Source organism: Microcaecilia unicolor, chromosome 2 (genome assembly GCF_901765095.1).
Source record: "Microcaecilia unicolor chromosome 2, aMicUni1.1, whole genome shotgun sequence".
NCBI classification, from domain to species: Eukaryota; Metazoa; Chordata; class Amphibia; order Gymnophiona; family Siphonopidae; genus Microcaecilia; species Microcaecilia unicolor.
The window spans coordinates 306,792,203-306,812,031 of record NC_044032.1 but is presented as its reverse complement, the minus strand read 5'-3'; the positions used below and the strand labels follow the sequence as shown (position 1 = coordinate 306,812,031).

General features: G+C 43.7%; 1 protein-coding gene across 1 annotated transcript in view; it reads left to right on the top strand.

The window, feature by feature from the left end:
• The window catches only part of GRIN3A (glutamate ionotropic receptor NMDA type subunit 3A), a 369,769-nt gene that overhangs the window by 175,910 nt on the left and 174,030 nt on the right, over window positions 1-19,829 (top strand). Inside the window, exon 4 of the mRNA XM_030194309.1 lies at window positions 17,728-18,775. Coding sequence (XP_030050169.1) covers window positions 17,728-18,775 — 1,048 coding nt within the window. The remainder of the gene's footprint in view (window positions 1-17,727; window positions 18,776-19,829) is intronic.

The following is a 19,829-nucleotide window of genomic DNA, read 5'->3' as shown; positions in this document are numbered from 1 at the left end:
AGCCCAGCAAACAGCAAAAGCAAAAAATCTAGCCGAGCATCTGAAGCCTTTTTCCTCCTTTAAATAAACAGATAACGAAAAATCAATAGAAAATAAAGATTATATATTGTTGTTATTATGAAGTTATGGATATGAGCAGACAGTTTTAGCTAGGAGCTTTCTGTTCTTTTGGCTCAAGGCTATACAAGGGTTAGGTGCTTCAACTTTGTCCCTTTCCAAGTCCTTAGCTCCCTCTCTCCCTTAACTTTTGATAATTAAACTCAAGATTACTTTTCTCTGAATGATCATGCACAAAATGGATATGACACTTTGTTTTGTGTATGTCTATATAATAGGAGCAATTACCAAACACCATTTAATTAATGTATTTATTTGAATGATTTTATATACAACCACTAACACCTAAAGGCATAACACAGCGGTTAACATAGGAACATAATGAAGGCATATAAAAACCATATGGCCTATCCATATCAGCTACTCTCTCTTCCTCTCCCTTAGGAGATGAACAGGCTCATTTTCAAAAGAGAAGGATGTCCATCTTTCGACATAAATCAGAAGATGGACGTCCATCTCCCAGAGACGTCCAAATCGGTATAATCGAAACCCGATTTTGGACATCTCCAACTGCTGTCCTTCGCAAGGATGTTCAAATTTCAAAGGGTTTTGGGGAGCTCAGAACACAAGGTAGGAGAGTTATGTTCCTGGGAGCATTTTATGAAGTCCACTGCAGTGTCCCCTAGGGTGCCCGGTTGGTGTCTCGGCATGTCAGGGGGACCAGTGCACTACAAATGCTAGTTCCTCCCACGTCCAAATGGCTTGTATTAGGACGCTTTTGACATGGATGTCTTTGGTTTTGAAAATCGCCGAAAGTCAAAGATGTCCATGTCTAGGGATGTCCAAATCTAGGGACGTTGAAATTTAAGGACATCCTTGGATTTGGACGTCTCTGATGGTATTTTCAAAATAAAAGATGGACGTCCATCTTGTTTTGAAAATACGGTTTTCCCTGCCCCCAGATTTTGACGTTTTGCAAAGACATCCAAATCGCAACTTGGACGTTTCTTTCGAAAATGCCCCTCCATGTGTCCTTATCCTAAGCTTTCTTGAATTCATATACAGTCTTCATTTCCACCACCTCCACTATAGAGGCTGTTCCACAAATACACCACCCTTTCCTTGAAGCTGTATTTCCTCAGGTTAGTCCTAAGTCTGTCCTCTTTCACCTTCATCCTATGCCCCCATATTCCAGAACTTCCTTTCATTTATGCCACAGAGGTATTCAAATGCCTCTATCATACTTCCCATCTCCCTCCTTTCTTCCAGAGTGCACATATTGAAATCTTTAAGTCTGTCTCAATACAATTTACATTGGAGGCCACTGACTATTGTAGTCTCCGCCCTCTGGACCTACTTCATCCTGTATATATCTTTTCGAATATGCTGTCTTCAGAATTGTACGCAGTACTTTAAATGAAGTCTCACCAAAGACATACAGAAGCATTATCACCTCCCTTTTCCTGCTGGCCATTCTTCTCCCTATGCAGTCAGTCAAACATCTTATGACTTTTGTTGTTATCTTTTCTACCTGTTTTGCCACCTTAAGATCATTACACATGATCACCCTCAAATTCTGCTCCTCTTGTTCAGAGAAGTATTCACCCCCTAAACCAGACCACTCCCTTGAGTTTTTGTAGTCCAAATGCATAATCCTGCATTTTTTTTAGGATTACATTTTAGCTGCCAAATTCTTGATCATTCTTCAAGCTTTGCTAGGTACCTCCTCATGTTATCCACACCATCAGGAATGTCTAACCCTGTGAACCATGTCAAAGGCTTTGCTAAACTCTAAGTACACCACACACACTTAGCGCTCTCCATCAATCTAACTCTCTGGTCATCCAGTCAAAGAAATTAATCAGATTTGTCTGACAAGATCCGCTGTCCTGCCCCTATATACATGGAAGCAGGCTGCATGTTTTTATAGAGTATTCAGTGCCTGTGTCTTTAAGAGATGAAATTGTGCCCTTAGACTATAGATCTATGTAATTTTGTAGGGTTTTTTTTTATTGATGGGCTCCTTCAGAGCACATGTACAACTCCCTGTGGTTTATGAGAGGCTTCTTATTGGTTGCTTGTCTTCTAAACATGCTGGCTAGTAGCAGGGCTTAATTTGTAGACAAAAAGGAAGTAGAACTGGGGGCGGGATGGGGCAGGGCCATGACCGGAAGTGGGTGGGCCCATGGGCGGAAGTGGATGGGGCCAGGGGAAAGGCTGAATTGGCCTGGGGGCAAGTTAACATCATTATCTATCTAACTGAAGTTGTATTTAAGATAAGTTGCTTTTTGACGTTGTATTATACATGTTTAAGCACTACATATTTTGTGTTTTGCATAGCACTTGGCTGATGGTGCCGGAAGGTTTTTGCATATGATGAAGTTGAGATCTGCTTAGATCTATATCGCTCTGTATTACCTACCAAGCTTTCAGCGTCTTTGAGACTTTTACTTCCAATTTGCATGCACTTTTGTTTGATTTCATAACTTTTCCTGTGGATTACTTTTTGTTCTTGCTTGTTGCATATACTTGTAAAATTCATTTATTTAATTAAAAAAATGTAATTAAGGAATATCACCCACAGTAGTACAAATCTAAACATTATCAATAAAATCCTGGACTAATCAGTGTTTTTCTCAACATTTACTCATTTGAATCCATAGTGTTCTCCTCAGAAATTGTCAGCCAGGCAGGGGCGTAGCCAGGCACACAATTTTGGCTGGGCCTGGGCCTAAGATGGGTGGGCAGAACTCCACTTTGTCCCACAAAGTGATTTGGTCTCTCTCTTTCTCACCTGCATACCATATGGTCTGTCAAACATTCTCTCCCACGCCCCCCCCCCCCCCCACCGCATACCTTTTAAATAGCAGATTTTCACCGGCAGCGAGCAACAACTAATACACACTGCTCATGTTGGCCCCACACCCTTCCCTCTAATGCAACTTCCTATTTCCGCATAGTCGAGAATACATCAGAGGGAGGGCTGGTGTGAGCAGTATGTATTAGTCGCTGCAGGTGAAGATCTGCTATTTACAAGGTATGCAGGAGGGACAGTTGCTGGGAGTTTTCGGCTGGTGGGGTTTGGGGATCCCTGCCAGCCACATCATAGGTGTGCTGCTACTGGGTGGGCCTGAGTCCAAAGTGGGTAGACCTAGGCCCATCCAGGCCCACCCTTGGCTATGCCACTGCAGCCAGGAGACATGAAGAAGTACTGCCCTGCAATGGCAAAAGGAAGCAAGTGTCTATTTTTGCTGAAGCACTTGCTCCAGAGCCGCCAAGACGGGGAGGCAAGGCTCCCTGGACCTGGGCCTCTGAAGGGGGCCCAGCGCTGCAATGCTGCTGTGTCGAGTCACCGATGGCATTCAGCAAACAAGAAGGCTGACAAGTTCCCACAGTGTCAAGGGTGCAAGGCAGGCCGAGCAGGCAGAAGAAGGCTCAAGGCTGCAATTCATTGGTCTCCTCTCCATCCTCAGGGTTATCGCATTAACACAATGTAACATGTTCTCTTCTCTGCCGCTACTGCATCCAGCCATTGCAGGTCCTTGTCCACTCTTAAATTCTTCCTTTCTGCTTCGGTTCCTCCTGACTACTACTTAGATCTGTGCAGGCGCTGTGGCGGCAGAGAGAAGACAGGCCACGGGGGGAGGGGTGGTTAATGCATTATTAACGTGAAATTTGCAAATCGATAACTCAGAGCGGGAGCGGCACAGCGCAGCAGCAGGAGGAAACAGACAGACAGACAACTGGTCCCTCTCCAAGCAGGGGGGAGCACTAGTCTGCAGACTGAGGTAGGTAGCAATAGTATGATGTTTGATATAGGAAGGTATTAAAAGTAAATCCCCACCTGCAGCAGGTTGATAATTCACACTCTGTATACTGTATAGCTTCCAACATAGAATACAAATACATATATGTGTATATAGAGACAATGATAATTTCAAGCTTTACAGAATATTTGGTCAACAAATTAATTATATAATTGTTACAATATATTAAATTATAAATATTATCAACATTTTTACTTTTGACTTATGATGTGGGGTGAGGGGGGTGACAGTGCGGCCTTTAAGATTATTTGCCCCGGGCCTGGCTTTGTCTCTCAGCGGCCCTGCTTGCTTCCTTTTGCCATTGAGGGCAAAGTAGCTGTATTGGGTCAGAGGTATACTTAAATTTCCAAAAACCTTTGGTCTGACACAGTATAACAGTTCTTATGAGTTAAATGTAAACACGCTCTGTATCTACAAAAATCCTACCTCTTTCCAACAACAGGTAGGACATTTCTCCTTGGAAGTCACCAAACAAAGATATTCTAATTCTAATGTCATCTGAGCAACAGCAGCATAAATCTCTCCAGTACCAAGCACACTATAAAATACAAAACCTGAAAAAATTCCATTTCACCATACATGTAGCAAACTGACATATAACAGTAGCACTAATTCCTAAGATTCAAATAGCAATAACCCTATCTATGAATAGGCAACACTACAAATATTACACTGGGCCTTAGATGCAAACAACATACTGCACTTTGGTCACAGGCAAAACACAGTGACAGACAGACCCTCACCAAATAGAGAATACAAATTCCCCATCCCACCCACCCATCAGTAGTCCAGCTTTTCTCCCCCCCCCCCCCCCCCCCCCACTGCAATCAGGCTTCTCTCCCTTTCACTCCTTCTCTAATGCATGATGACTTCCTTTCCTCCCTCTCCCCACCCGACCCCCCCCCCCCCCACATACTTTTTCAAAGCTGTCTTCTTGTTTTAGAGGTTGCTGCCGGCGGCGAGCATGTTTCACACCATGTTGTTCATGCCAATATCGGAGCCTTCTGACTAACCTTCCAGCCTATACGGAAACAGGAAGTTGCATCAGACTCCGATGTCAGCATGAGCAGAGCATTCTGAATCGCTGCCAGCAAACTCTAAAACAGAAAGACAGCTTTGTAATCAGACTATTGGCTCAATGCGGGATTGGCTCTCAGGGGATAGCAAAAAGCTACTTCCCAAAAAGAAAGAAAAATCCTGCAAAACCCCTTCCACTAAAAGGACTGCCCTGGGAGATGGTAAATCGCAGCAGTCAACGTCCATCATTCCTCTCTTCATGACCACCTAGTCTGTGTGTTGTTCTATAGACCACTGGTTCCTTGGTCTAGTAGTCAATCTGAGCTACTGGATTTTCTCTCTCACATCTGCTTGGACAACTCGAATATACTCCTATTGGGTGACCTCAAACTCCACTTAGAACACTCCACTTTGCCGGACACCATCCAGTTCTTAGACTTTCTTCGATTTTGGGACCTCGAATGCCCCATGCCTGGTCCATCTCACTGTAAAGGGCATTCTTTGGATCTCCTCTCCTTTAAATTTTTGGACGAACAACTTTTTTCCCTGCATGATGCCGGATGGGTTGAAACACCCTGGTCAGACCATTACAAATTGCAATTCACCTTGCATTGGCAACGCTCAGGCCTCCCCAAGACCCACAAGATCCTCCAGCATTATTCTAGAGGCACCATTGATCCCTGCCTATTCTGGAAGGCTATCTATACTACTGACAGGGAGTTACTACCAAACTCGCCTACCTACCTCTCTGACTGGGAAAATAAATGCAAGTCAGTGCTAGATTCCATTGCGCCTTTATATCTTAAAACTTCTATTTTCTGCAACTCAACACCCTGGTACTCTGCTTACCTTAGAGCCTTGAAGACTGAGGCGAGAAGACTAGAACGAGCTTGGCATAAACGGAAAACAGACCTGACCCTGGAGGCCTGGAAAACCTGTCACCGCAAATATAAATATGCAATCCGGCAAGCAAGCAAATTGCAGTCTGCTGGCCGTGACATACAAAAGCTGTATCAGCTGCTAAGCTCCTTCCTTGATACCCGTAAACTGGAAGTCCCCAGTTCTGTTACTCTGTCTGCCACCCAACTTGCCACCTACTTTAAAGAGAAAATCTTAACCTTACGGTCTTCGACTGTTAGTTGTTTTTCGGATGTAGATGACTTCTTGGATTCCTTGGTTAAGCCTACAGATTTCTGCCCGGCTGATCGCACTTGGACTAATTTTAATCGTCTATTACCCGACAACGTATCCTCTGCTTTACGAAAGTTCTCCAATAAACATTGTAGATTGGATGTCTGTCCGGCCCATCTTCTAAAAGCCTCCCCGAAGTGTTTTATCAAAGATCTGACCTGCTACCTAAACTTTATGTTAAGCTCGGATTCCTTCCCATCAGGCCATGGTAACATTCTCCTCACCCCCATACCGAAGAACCAACAGACAAAGCCAGATGTTATCTCTAACTACCATCCAGTGGCTTCAATACCTTTGTTCACCAAACTAATGGAGAGTATGGTAAACGCTCAGCTTAATGACTTCCTGGCTGACCATGGCATCCTTCACTACTCACAGTCAGGCTTCTGTGCTCAATATAGTACAGAAACTGTTCTAGTCACCCTCCTCTCAAACTTTAAACAAGAATTGGCCATCGGAAGGAAAGTACTTCTGCTCCAATTTGACATGTCAAGTGCCTTCGATATGGTGGACCATGAACTACTATTACATTTACTAGACTCATACGGCATAGGAGGATCTGTTCTGCACTGGTTCGAGTGCTTCCTGACCACTAGAACCTACCAGGTCACAGCGAACTCCGCTCTCTTTTCACCGTGGAAAGCCTCTTGCGGGGTACCACAGGGCTCCCCCCTTTCACCATCCTTATTTAATATTATGCTGACACCTCTAGCCTCCACCCTAGCACAACTAGACCTAAATCCTTTCATCTATGCGGACGATATTACTATCTGCATCCCCTTCCATACCACCATATCGGAAATCGCTGATCGCATCGACTCTTGCCTCTCCACCATTTCACATTGGGCTCAGATGTTTTGCTTTAAACTAAACAAGGAAAAAACTCATGTCTCATTCTTTTGTCCACCTATGCCCAGATAACCGACTCAATGCTACCACTAAAGGGCTACTCTCTCCCAATTTCCAACAGTCTGCGACTCTTGGGAGTGCACCTGGACCAGCACCTCCAGTTGGATAATCACGTGCATGTTTCGTGCTATGTGGAGGCTAAGACGCATACGATGCCTCATTACCATATACCATATTGCATACCCTTGTGCACTGGCTGGTTCTCTCCCACCTGGATTACTGTAGCGGAATTTATGTGGGCTGCAAGATCTCCTTACTGAAAAAGTTCCAGACAGTCCAGAACACTGCTGCGAGACTGATTCTGTGAGAACATCATTATGCTCATGCCAAGCCTCTGCGCTTCAGACTCCACTGGCTACCTGTAAAGGAGCGCATCACTTTTAAGCTCTGCTCCATAACCCACAAAATCATCTATGGGTTAGCTCCGGAGTACATGCTCCCATTCATCGACCTTCCACCCAGGAATGCCACGCCTGCTGCAAGGACATATCTCCACCTACACTTCCCAAATTGTAAGGGTGTCAAGTACAATAGGATTTTCACCTCTTCCTTCCGCTACTGGTGCCCTAAATCCTGGAATGCTCTCCAGCAGCACCTTAAAGCACAAATGGACCATAGCCTTTTCAAGAAGCTGCTGAAAACCCACTTCTTTACCAAAACCTACTCCCCTAATTACTCCGCAAATTGATAACCCCCTCCTGCTCCCCACCCTGCTCAGCTTTCTGTTGCTAGTTATTTTTCCCACCGTCTATCCTCTGTCTCCTCTGCACTGTATTTCTGCTTGTTTGTATATTTGCCTAATTTTTTGTAAGCCACATTGTGCCTGCATGAGTGGGAAAATGTGGGATATAAATGACCAATAAATAAATAATAAATAAATGTACACTGTACTTCTCAATTTTTTGCTGCAATGAAGGGATACTTACTGCTTTTCCCGAAACAGGGGGGGGGGGGACAGGTTTTCTCAGTCGTTCTTAGGCATTATTCAAAGTAGAAAGAGTTGGTCAAAGGCGTCTGCTCTCTAGGTTACCATCTTGACCCCCTGTGAATGGTCATTTTTGTGATTATGTATACTGTTACATATTGTTTATTAAAAAGGGGATTGAAAGAAACTAAAAATAACCCAAACAAAACCGAAATTGCAATCTACACTTGCTAAATGGCTAAAGTTACTCATTTAGGGGCATTTCAGAGCAGCTAAAAAGTTATCCGTATATGACACAATATGCAACCACTAATAGAATACCTCCTCCGTCCAAGTGGTACCACTCAAACAGAAGTTATAAGATTAAGCAGATACATTATCCTTAAAGTTATATATGAACTTTCGGTGGCACCACTTGGATGAGTAGCACTACTGAAAATCTGTATGACTTTCAACAGACAATTAAAGAAAAATTTAGATACATAAGTTTTGTTTTTTGTTAGATTATTTAAACGTTTATAAGCTAGATAAACTAAGAAACTTGTACAGAAAATAGGATAGAAAAGGACAAGTATCACTCCAAATGAATTAATGAAACAGTTAAAAATATATAAATATATCCTTTCACAGTCCCCATAGTGGGATTCCACAGAAAATAAAGACAAATGTCACAAATGGGTAAAACAATTCCAATATAGTTGTATTGTCTATACCACACACTCTACTACCACAACTATGACTTATTGCAAAATATTTATTACAAAGTGCACACTTCTACATAAAATTGTATAAGCATATAAAATCTTCTCTGTTTAGTGCTGCTACCCACACCTCACAAACATGTTTTGCCACTAAATATGTAACATCACAATACCCTTTATAATAAACCCATAATAGCCCGCAACCCTTCCGCTCAACAGGGGGAAAAAAAAAAAAAAAAAAAAAAAAGAGTCATAACAAGAAATGATGTGCTTATCTCAGCAGTCCTTCAACAACGTATCAAAAAAGGCCACATTGCTTCGGACCAAACTGACGCGGTGCACCATGATATATCCAAATATGATCCAAAGTCAATATATCAAGATACAGAGTCACTTCCAAGTTATAACAATCCCACAATTCTATAGACAGTCAGGTGCCATGGCCTTCTACTTGAATATCATCAGGGCAATAATGCTGACATTTGAACCCATCTTCAACAGTCACTGAACCTAACAGGGTCCATGTTTTGCTCATCAAGGTGTCATCAGGTATCGGATATCTGATACCAGTCACTATAACATTCTCCTTTCCTTATATAATTCAACACAAACCCTGAAATATTAAGTATAACATTCAAACTATACCTTGTACCATCTCATAGACAAATGGACGGTTGAAACTCCACGCCAGGCTCACACATGACACAGCGGGCAGACCAAAGGACTTTTGCACATTCGTATGGAGCCTGCCAGAAATCCAGCATTTAAATAACAAATAAATCAAGCTACCTACACACTTAGAGGGGCATAATCGAATGGGGCCGGCCATCTATAAGGGTGGCCATCTCTAACGCTGACCCTGTCAAGCGGCGTACCCGACTGTATTATTGAAACAAGATGGCCGGCCATCTTTCGTTTCGATAATACGGTCGAGGACGCCCAAATCTCAACATTTGGCCTGCCCTTAGAGATCGCTGCCGTTAGAGATGGCCGCCATTGGTTTTCGCCGATAATGGAAACTAATGGCGGCTCTCTCAAACCTAGCCAAATCCAAGGCATTTGGTCATGGAAGGAGCCAGCATTTGTAGTGCACTAGTCCCTCTCACATGCCGGGACACCAACAGGGCACCCTAGGGGGCACTGCAGTGGACTTCACAAATTGCTCCCAGCTGCATAGCACCCTTGCCTTGTGTGCTGAGCCCCCCAACCCCCCCAAAACCCACTCCCCACAACTGTACACCACTACCATAGCCCTTATGGGTGAATGGGGGGCACCTACATGTGGGTACAGTGGGTTTGTGGTGGGTATTGGAGGGCTCCCATTTACCAGCACAAGTATAACAGGTAGGGAGGGAATGGGCCTGGGTCCGCCTGCCTGAAGTGCACTGCAGTACCCACTAAAAACTGCTCCAGGGACCTGCATAGTGCTGTGATGGAGCTGGGTATGACATTTCAGGCTGGCATAGAGGCTGGCAAAAAAATGTTGGCTTTTTTTGGGTGGGAGGGGGTTGGTGACCACTTGGGGAGTAAGGGGAGGTGATCCCTGATTCCCTTCGGTGGTCATCTGGTCATTTAGGGCACATTTTTGAGGCTTGGACATGAACAAAAAAGGACCAAGTAAAGTCGGCCAAATGCTCGTCAGAGCCGGCCTTCTTTTTTCCATTATCAGCTGAGGCCGGCCATCTCTTAACCACGCCCCCATCCCGCCATTGGTACACTTCCAACACGCCCCCTTTAACTTTGGCTGGTCCTGTGACGGAAAGCAGTTGAAGCAGTCCAAAATCAGCTTTTGATTATACCGATTTGGTCGACATTAGGAGAAGGCCGGCCATCTCCCGATTTGTGTCGGAAGATGGCTGGCCTTCTCCTTCGAAAATAAGCAGGTTAGCCAGTCAACCTCTTTGTTGAGTCTATGAGATACCACTATATTCCAAATAACGCTGTTCTTTCATAGAAAGCCATAGCGGAATGTTGCCTCCCCTCAGCCCAATCACTTGACACAACACTAAAAATTTTAAATCATGCACATACAGAGTGTCCTGCTTCTATCCAGTGGGACACCATGGGGTCTTCTATCCACTGTACATGCAAATTGCTCAAATGTTGAGCTATCTGATGTTTGACTTTCAGAATGGTTTGACATATATACCACAAATTACAGGGGCAATTCTATTAGCATTTCTTTTTAGGTACCCTGATGTCATGGAGTGAGAATCTATTCTGTCCAGACTGAATCTGCTTCTATCCAGACTGAATGCTGGATCCAAGGTGAGGGACTGGCTTCATGTGCTAAATGCATTGAATTTCTCATGAAAGAAGTACAAGAACTGAGTGGGCCTTTTACAAAGGCATAGTAGCACTTTTAGCACACGCTAAATGCTATAGATGTCCATATATTCCTATGGGCGTCTCTAGTGTTTAGTGCACACTAAAAATGCTACTGTTCCTTTGTAAAAGACCTCCTGAGAGAGGAGGTGGCACTATTAAGAAGCATCTGTGACAACCAGAAATCAATCTCAGAAATTGCGACATAGGACCCAGTAGTGGCGGGGGGAGAGAGAGCAATACCGGACCTTGTGGGAACGGAGGGAGGGAGAGTGACACCGACCCTGTGGGGGGGGGGGGGAGGCAGGAAGATTGGGATAGCAATACTGAACTTGGGAGGGGGAGAGAGGGAAAGTGACATAAGACCTTGTGGGGAGGGGGGAGGAAAAGTGTCACTAGACTTTGGGCGGGGGGGGGGGGATGGAGAGAAAGCAACACCACACTTCCCTTGGAGGGAAGGAAGAAGGGAGGGAAGGAGAGTGACACGACTTTGCAAGGGGGGGGAAGAGGAAGGAAGGGCATGGGGTATAGGGACTTGGAAGCAAAGGAATGAAAGAGAGAAAAGGATGAAGCTGGGGACTGATAGGGTGATGAGATCCAGTGGAGGGTAGATGAGGGCTAATAGGATGGGAATGGGGGCTAAGGAAGTGGATGAAAGATGGGGAAAATAGGGGATTAGGAGACTGGATACTAAGTAGACAGAGGGAGCAATGGTAAAAGCTAGTAGGTAGATGAGAAGTGAAACAGAGACTAAGGTGAGAGAAAGGGGGATAAACATGAAATGAAAAGTCACTGCCAGACAGATGTAGAGAAGGAAAGGAAGAAGCCAAGCGGAGAGAGAAGAAATGGAAGCGCCAATGTGGAAAAGAATTTAGAGAATACTGACTTGTGGAAAATGAAAGAGAGACTGGGACCAGCCCAATTAGAAAAATAATGTGCTCAGACAACAAAGGTAGAAAATAATTATTTTTATTTAATGCTTTTTATGGACTGAGCTGTGCCTGCTTTGTGAAATGTACGTCTTTTCTATTTTTATATTTTCCAGAGTGCAGGAGAAAATACATTTCTGTTTTTCTTTTACCAGTGTTTACACTGCTTCCAGAGTCTGGCTTTCTTGAGGGAGATCTCTATTTCAGTTTTTCTGTGGATCCCTGTTTTGTATAGTGAGAAAAGAATTAAATGTGCTTGGAGTTGTAGAATGATTAGAAAAATTAGTGCTCATTATTGCTTGCTATGTGAATGAATATTCCATCATTGTTTCATTATTGCTTGCCAGACCAGTCCAGTATTATTACATTTTAAGGGCATTTGTTTTAATTTGTTTGTGCAGTCCTTACATCCACATGATTTCGCTTTTTAAACCCAAAGGTAAATCTTAATGGTGGTTAAACTGCGAGGCTTCTGTGGATAGGGACAGAGTTTGAGCGGAAGGGACGGGGACAGAGTTTGTGGGGACGGTGCGGGGATGGGGACAAACTTTGTCCCCGTGTCATTCTCTACTACATATATTAAAAGTGAACCTTCCTCTAATATTTTTTTCTGTACTGTATTACCCTGTCTTTCTTGTCACAAGTGGATACTTGTAATTTTGTTTGAGTTTAATTTGATAAATAATATAAAAATGAACTTTCCTAAGTTACCATAAATTTGCAAGTCCCATGTTCCATTTTATTTCCTTCCTCACTTTTCTCCCCCTGACATATTTCTGTGAAATAAGGGCATTCATTTTTGAAGAGGTTCAAATAAGTCAGAATGTGGATTTGGAGTGTAGACAAGTATCTTTCACTTTGTGCTGACATCAGCTTTTGAATATGCTCACTGCATTTTCTCCACACTATTCCAGATATTGATGCATATCAAAGTAGAGATACGGTTCAAGAATTGAGAAATGAGAATGAGAATATATTTTATACCATTTAGTTAGGACAGGTTTTATATATGATCTTTTATGAGAAAAACAGTTTCCCATTCACATGTTTCATCTCATGATGCATATATTTATTTTCTGTGAATCTGATGAATATTACCTGCCACAAATCTTTTCTATGCCATCAAGTTGAGTGAGATGAGTCCCTGTAAATATGAAAAGCATAGCTATCTAATATTTAAGGTCACGTAGAATTAATAGAATTTCTGCACCATACCATGATATAAGTATGAATTACAGCTACTGTCCTTTTCTAGTCTGCAGTGGTAGAGCCTCACAGGAGCTGAATAAAGCATGAGTATCCTCAGTGTGACAGGTTTAATGCTTAATTAGTGATAAAACCTAGAATTATATCATCATCAGCTACCTATTTTTTTTTACTAGAATGTTCTTAATTTGTCCCATAAAGAATTACTTGATCCAGTGTGTGAGTATCTAAGCTTTTTCTCTGGGGGAGAGGGTTATTTGTATTTATTCTTTTGTTTATTTATTTTGGATTTGGCTCACATCTTTTCAGTGATAGTTTGAGGTGAATTACAATCATGATCAGCAGTTATTTCTCTATCCTCAGAGGGCTTAAAATATGTGTTATATCTAAGTTAATAAAGGAAGAAATGACTACCTGCCTCTAGTGGAAGTACTGTGAGGTTATGTTTAGCAGCCTGCCCCTAGTGGCAATATCACAAGATTACTGCTAGGGGTCACGGATAACATTTTGAGGGGCATAAGCGAACGCAAACGCCTATCTCCATGGGTATCTATGTCTGAAAACGGGTACGTGAAGAGGAGGGACAGACCGTATTTTCGAAAAAAATAGACATCTTTGTTTCGAAAATACGGTTTGTACGGACCAAATGCCATGGATTTGTTAGTTTCTAAGCTGGCGTTTTGTTTTTTTAGCGATAATGGAAACTAAAACCGGCCAGCTCAAAAACGTCCCAATCCGAGCCATTTGGTCATGGGAGGGGCCAGGATTCGTAGTACACTGGCCCCCCTGACATGCCAGGACACCAACTGGGCACCCTAGAGGTCAGTGCGGTGGACTTCAGAAACAGCTCCCACATGCATAGCTCCCTTACCACGGGTGATGAGCCCCCAACCCCCTCACCCAAAACCCACTACCCACAAATGTACAACACTACCATAGATCTTAGGGGTGAAGGGGGCACCTACATGTGGGTACAGTGGGTTTTGGAGGCCTCCCATTTACCAGCACAAGTGTTACAGGTAGGGGGGATGGGCCTGGGTCTGCCTGCCTGAAGTGCACTGCGGTACCCACTAAAAGTGCTCCAGGGACCTGCATACATGCAGGCCTCTAGGACTTGTTGCTGCTGTAGAACCTTGGCACACCAGTTGACACCTGAAGACTAATGTCTCCGAAAACGTCCTTTATTGGAATAAGCATGTTTACTCACAGTTAACTGTAGATCAGAGGTTGTGCCCCACTGGCAAAGAGAGTCTCCCTGGTACTGAGATTAGCAGTAGGTCAGAGCTGGCAGAATGCTGTACAATGCCCTCTTTCAGCAACATTCAAGGGAAGAACTAAGTTCTGTAACGTGGCTAACACATGAAAGGGATCTAAAACTGGCTTACAAAAATGGCCACTACCTCATGGACTACCGGAAACAAAACAGGGCACACTCTGACCCAGTAAGTAGAGGGAAAAGCACCATGGGAGCAGGGGCGTAGCTACGGGTGGGCCTGGGTGGGCCCAGGCCCACCCAATTTCAGCCCAGGCCCGCCCAGCGCCAGCTCCCATTGCCGGCCACTGCTGCTTTTCCTGATGAGCAGCAGGGCCGGTGCTACAAAAAGAAGAAGCGCTCAGCTGACTGAGCTGAGCGCCAACGCAAACCACGACTCAATGAGAAAAAATGTTTTTTAAAAAACACGGCACCGCAGGCAGCCTCGAAGCATTGGCTGCTGGCTCTGCAGGCTCCGCCCGTCTCTTACGTCACTGCCCCTGGAGCGAAGCAGGGGCAGTGACGTAAGAGACGGGAGGAGCCTGCAGAGCCAGCAGCCAATGCTTCGAGGCTGCCTGCGGTGCCGTGTTTTTTAAAAAACATTTTTTCTCATCGAGTCGTGGTTTGCGTTGGCGCTCAGCTCAGTCAGCTGAGCGCTTCTTCTTTTTGTAGCGCTGGCCCTGCTGCTCATCAGGAAAAGCAGCAGTGGCCGGCAATGGGAGCTGGGGCTGGTGGGCCTGAATCGGGAGAGGGAAAACAGATGGGAGGATGGCAGAGAAAGAGGGGAGATGGATGAAAGGATGCAGAGAAAAAGGGGAGAGACTGGAAGGATGTGGAGAGACAAGGGACACTGAACAGAAAAGGGTAGAGAGATAGACACTGGTTAGAAGGAGGGAGAGAGACATTAGATGGAAGGATCAGGAGAGAGGGTAGATGGGTGGAAGGATGGGGAGAGAAAGAGGGAAGACGCTGGATGGAAGGGTAGGGAGAAAGAGGTGACACGATGGAAGGATGCAGAAAGAAAGAGGGGAGACTATTGGAAGGATGGGGAGAGAAAGAGGAGAGCTACTGCATGGAAAGGGGGAGTAGTGAAAGATTGGAGAATAAGAGGAAGGGGCATGGGGAGAACAAGGGTGAGAAAAAGATGAAAAGCCATAAGTAGATGAAGGAAATTAAAGAATGGATAGTAAGAATGAATTAAATCTGGACACAGAGAGAGGCAGAAAAATATTGAAGAAAGCAAAGAAAAAGGAGAGAAAAATGACAAATGGCCAGGAAACCCTGGCAGAAGAGTTAAGCGAAAATGAAGGAAAGCAGAATCTAGAGACTGGGAGCAACACAATGAGAAAAAGTAAATGGCCATACAACAAAGGTAAAGAAAATAATTTTATTTTTAATTTAGGATAAAGTAATATGGTGTTAATAAAGTTTCAGAGACCAATACTTCCTTCCTTAGGTCAGGAGAGGATACCGTAACAGCATTATACTGACCTGAGACAAGAGGTTTTAGCCTCTGAAAGCTCACTGAAAAGGATTAGGCTATTAAATAAATTGTCTGAAATCGGATGCACTGAAAAGCAGCACTTTACCCTGTGTGACAAATGCATCTGTGTGTGACTAAATTTTGCTGGGGGGGGGGGGGGGTAGAGAGAAAATTTTGTGCCCACCCACTTTGGGTTCAGGCCCACCCAAAATTGGCAGTCTGGCTACGCCACTGCATGGGAGTAAAGCCTACCAACTACCAACATCGTGAGCATTTAACACAAGCTAGTGGAATCACGGAGCCCAATACCCTACACCCACCACAATGCATTGCTGATGTGACTGCAGTGCGCATAACAGAAAAGGTGTCACACTCACCTGAGAGCCACATAAGAACCAGGGAAAGGCTGTCAGAGGATAGAACACATTCTGCTGTCATGGAGGTGGGTACGGCATTTGAGGCTGGCATACAGGCTGGGAAAAAAAGTTTGTAAAGTGGGTTTTTTTTGGTGGGAGGGGGTTAGTGACCACTGGGGGACTCAGGGGAGGTGATCCCCGATTCCCTCCGGTGGTCATCTGGTCAGTTGGGGCACTTTTTTGGGACTTGGACCTGAAAAAAAAGGGTCCAAATAAAGCGGACCAAATCCTCATCAAAAATGCCCTTCTTGTTTCGATCATCAGCTAAAGACTCCCATCTCTCCTCGGCCGATAACCAAGCCCCAGTACCGCCTTCACCACGCCTCCAACACGCCCCCGTCCACTTTGTTCATTCCTGCGACGGATGCAGTTGAAGACGACCAAAATCAGCTTTCGATTATACCGATTTGTTCGCCCACGGGAGAAAGACGTCCATCTCCCGATTTGGGTGGAAATATGGGCATCTTTCTCTTTCGAAAATAAGCTGGTTTGTAACCCAGAGCTGCCATGAGCAGGAGTGGCTGGGCATTACTTCTGCTTCAAATACAGTAAGACTACCAGAAACCCTGGTAAGAGCTGCAGTTGGCATCAGAGTGGGGGTGGAAGGGTCAGCCAGGGGGCCATGAGGGCTTTCTTGATGTCAGAGGGCTGGGTGGCCTGAGGTCTAGGAGTCTGCTGGGGGTAGGAGGGAGAGCATGAGTGTTTCTTGTTGTTAGGTGGGGAATCTTGATATTGGGGGGTCTGGTGGGAGAAAGAATAGTTGCTGGTGATTCAGAGGGGAGAGATCAGATGCCAAGGGGTGATAAGTGGGGGAATTTATGCTGCTGGATCAAGGTATGAATGGAAATAGGGAACAGTAATTTAAAAAAGGCTGTTCCCATACACATATGAGCTAACGCTGCACCTGCTGCTTTTGAAAAATCACTGTTCCCACTGATCACAGGGAGACATCGACATGTAGTCATCGACATGTAATCCTGCACATTCGTACATGTATTTTACAAGAAACTCTGTATTTGGCAGAGCCTTGTAAAATACAGTGGAAGTTTCCACATCCCAACCTGGATGTCTGAATTCCCCTCTCCACATCCTATCTAAACTTGGTTTTCACTTTTAGCACTGGGCGCCAGTAACTATAATTTCCATTTTCTTATTCATGTTATCTAGTTTAGGGGGTCTTTTACTAAGGCGCTAGCCTTTTTAGCATGCGCTACTGATTAGGATGCGCTGAATACTAGAGATGCCCATAGGAATATATGGGTATCTCACACATTTAGTGCGCCCTAATTATTAGTGCGTGCTAAAAACACTAGTGCGCCTTAGTAACAAGGACCCATTAGTGCTTGCCTAAAAATATTGGCTGGATACAAATTGAGCCATGCTGTGGCTCTCCATACTATTGCAATTTTACAAATACAAAAGTGCCCCAATAGGTAATGTTTCTCCTGCTTGATTCAAATCCTTAATGTATGTCTTTTTTTTTCAATAGGTTTCTAGCCAACACAACGTTTAGTGGTCTGAGCGGTCACATAAAAGTTACAGATTCCTCCTTCGTTAAATCAGAAAGCCATTATTTCATCTGGAACCTGCAGCATGATCCCATAGGAAATCCAATGTGGACGCGACTAGGAAGCTGGCAAGAAGGAAAGATAATCATGGACTATGGCATATGGCCAGATCAGACACATAGGCATAGGAATTATTTTCAGCAACCTACAAGGTTGCATCTCCGAGTGGTAACACTAATAGAGCACCCTTTTGTCTTCACACGAAATGTGGATGATGATGGACACTGCCCAGCAGGACAGCTGTGTTTGGATCCAATGACAAATGATTCAACAGTGCTTGACAGTTTATTTGAAAATTTGCAAAGTGGCAATGACACAGTGCCCATTGAATTCAAGAAGTGTTGCTATGGCTATTGTATTGATCTGTTGGAGAAGCTGGCTGAAGATATGAACTTTAATTTTGACCTGTACATTGTTGGGGATGGAAAATACGGGGCCTTTAAAAATGGTCACTGGACAGGTCTTGTGGGTGATCTTCTGAGTGGGGCAGCTCATGTAGCAGTGACATCATTTAGTATTAACACAGCACGCAGTCAAGTCATCGATTTCACTAGCCCATTCTTTTCAACCAGCTTGGGCATTTTGGTAAGGACCAAGGATACTGCTGCTCCCATTGGAGCATTTATGTGGCCACTTCACTGGACAATGTGGCTAGGGATATTTGTATCTCTCCACATCACTGCAATATTCCTAACCCTTTATGAATGGAAAAGTCCTTTTGGGATGACACCAAAAGGTCGGAACAGGAATAAAGTCTTCTCTTTCTCGTCTGCATTGAATGTCTGCTATGCTATCTTGTTTGGTAGAACAGCTGCTATCAAAACACCCAAGTGTTGGACTGGGAGGTTTTTAATGAATCTTTGGGCTATTTTTTGTTTGTTTTGTCTGTCGACATACACAGCCAACCTAGCTGCTGTCATGGTAGGAGAGAAAATCTATGAAGAGCTTTCAGGAATACATGATCCAAAGGTAAGGAATGCTAATCCTTCTTATATCTTATTGTTCTTCATAAGCATGGGGTTCAATTTTATAAACAGAGAGTCTATTTCTATAGAAGTATAGTCAAGTTGTTTAAGAATTTTATGCCAGAATATGTTGGTGCTCATTAGGAATGGGCAGCTTGAAAATTTGTATTTATTTGGATTTTGCTTACACCTTTTTCACTAGTAGTTCAAGGTGAGTTATAGGTACACTGAGTATTTTCCCTGTCCCTGGAGGGCTCACAATCTAAGCTTGTACCTGAGGCAAAAAGCTTTGTTCTGCATCATGAAAACACCAATGAATGTCATTTGAATGTTGCATTCTAAATTCACAGTCACCATTATTTTTGATTTAGGTCTTTTTTGATATATATGTAAATTTTTCTGTGTATATACTGTATCTCATACAAAATTGAATTTTAGAAATGTCAAATTTATACATGTATAACTGTAGTGTGTGTAGATGACATTGTTTTGGTGGGGCTTGGGCAGAACCAACATCTACACATATATACCCCATTTCAGAAAGGGAATATGTTTGCCCCAATGTAGAGATGTACTGCTTGCTCCCTTGCATGTGCAGATTTGTAGAAAGTGCTTATTTGCGTCAGCCCTTCACAGGAGAGATTCAGGGAACTCCTCCCCCCACCCTCTTAATCCCCCATTATTTATATCCTCCTCCAAAATTAAAATAAATAAAGGATTGTCTCTTGTTAATTAGCATCATATATTCAAGTAACCTGCGCTTGTTAGTTGTAAAACACCAACTTGCATGTGTAATGTACATGTGTAAGTTCTATGAGTAAGATGTCAAGTTCCTCTATCTAGTTTGTCAATGTATATCTTTCTAAGATGACTAATTCTGCTGTAAGCAAATATGCAAGCACTTCCACATGCATTTTAGAAAGTGTTCCATGTGAGCAGATCATTTTCTAAAATACCACTGAGGCTATACACATCTCACCTGGGCATATCAATTGCAGTTTCTAAGTTTGTTCTGCTCCCATTTGCATGGAGACAGGCTGTTTGTTGTTTATGAATAT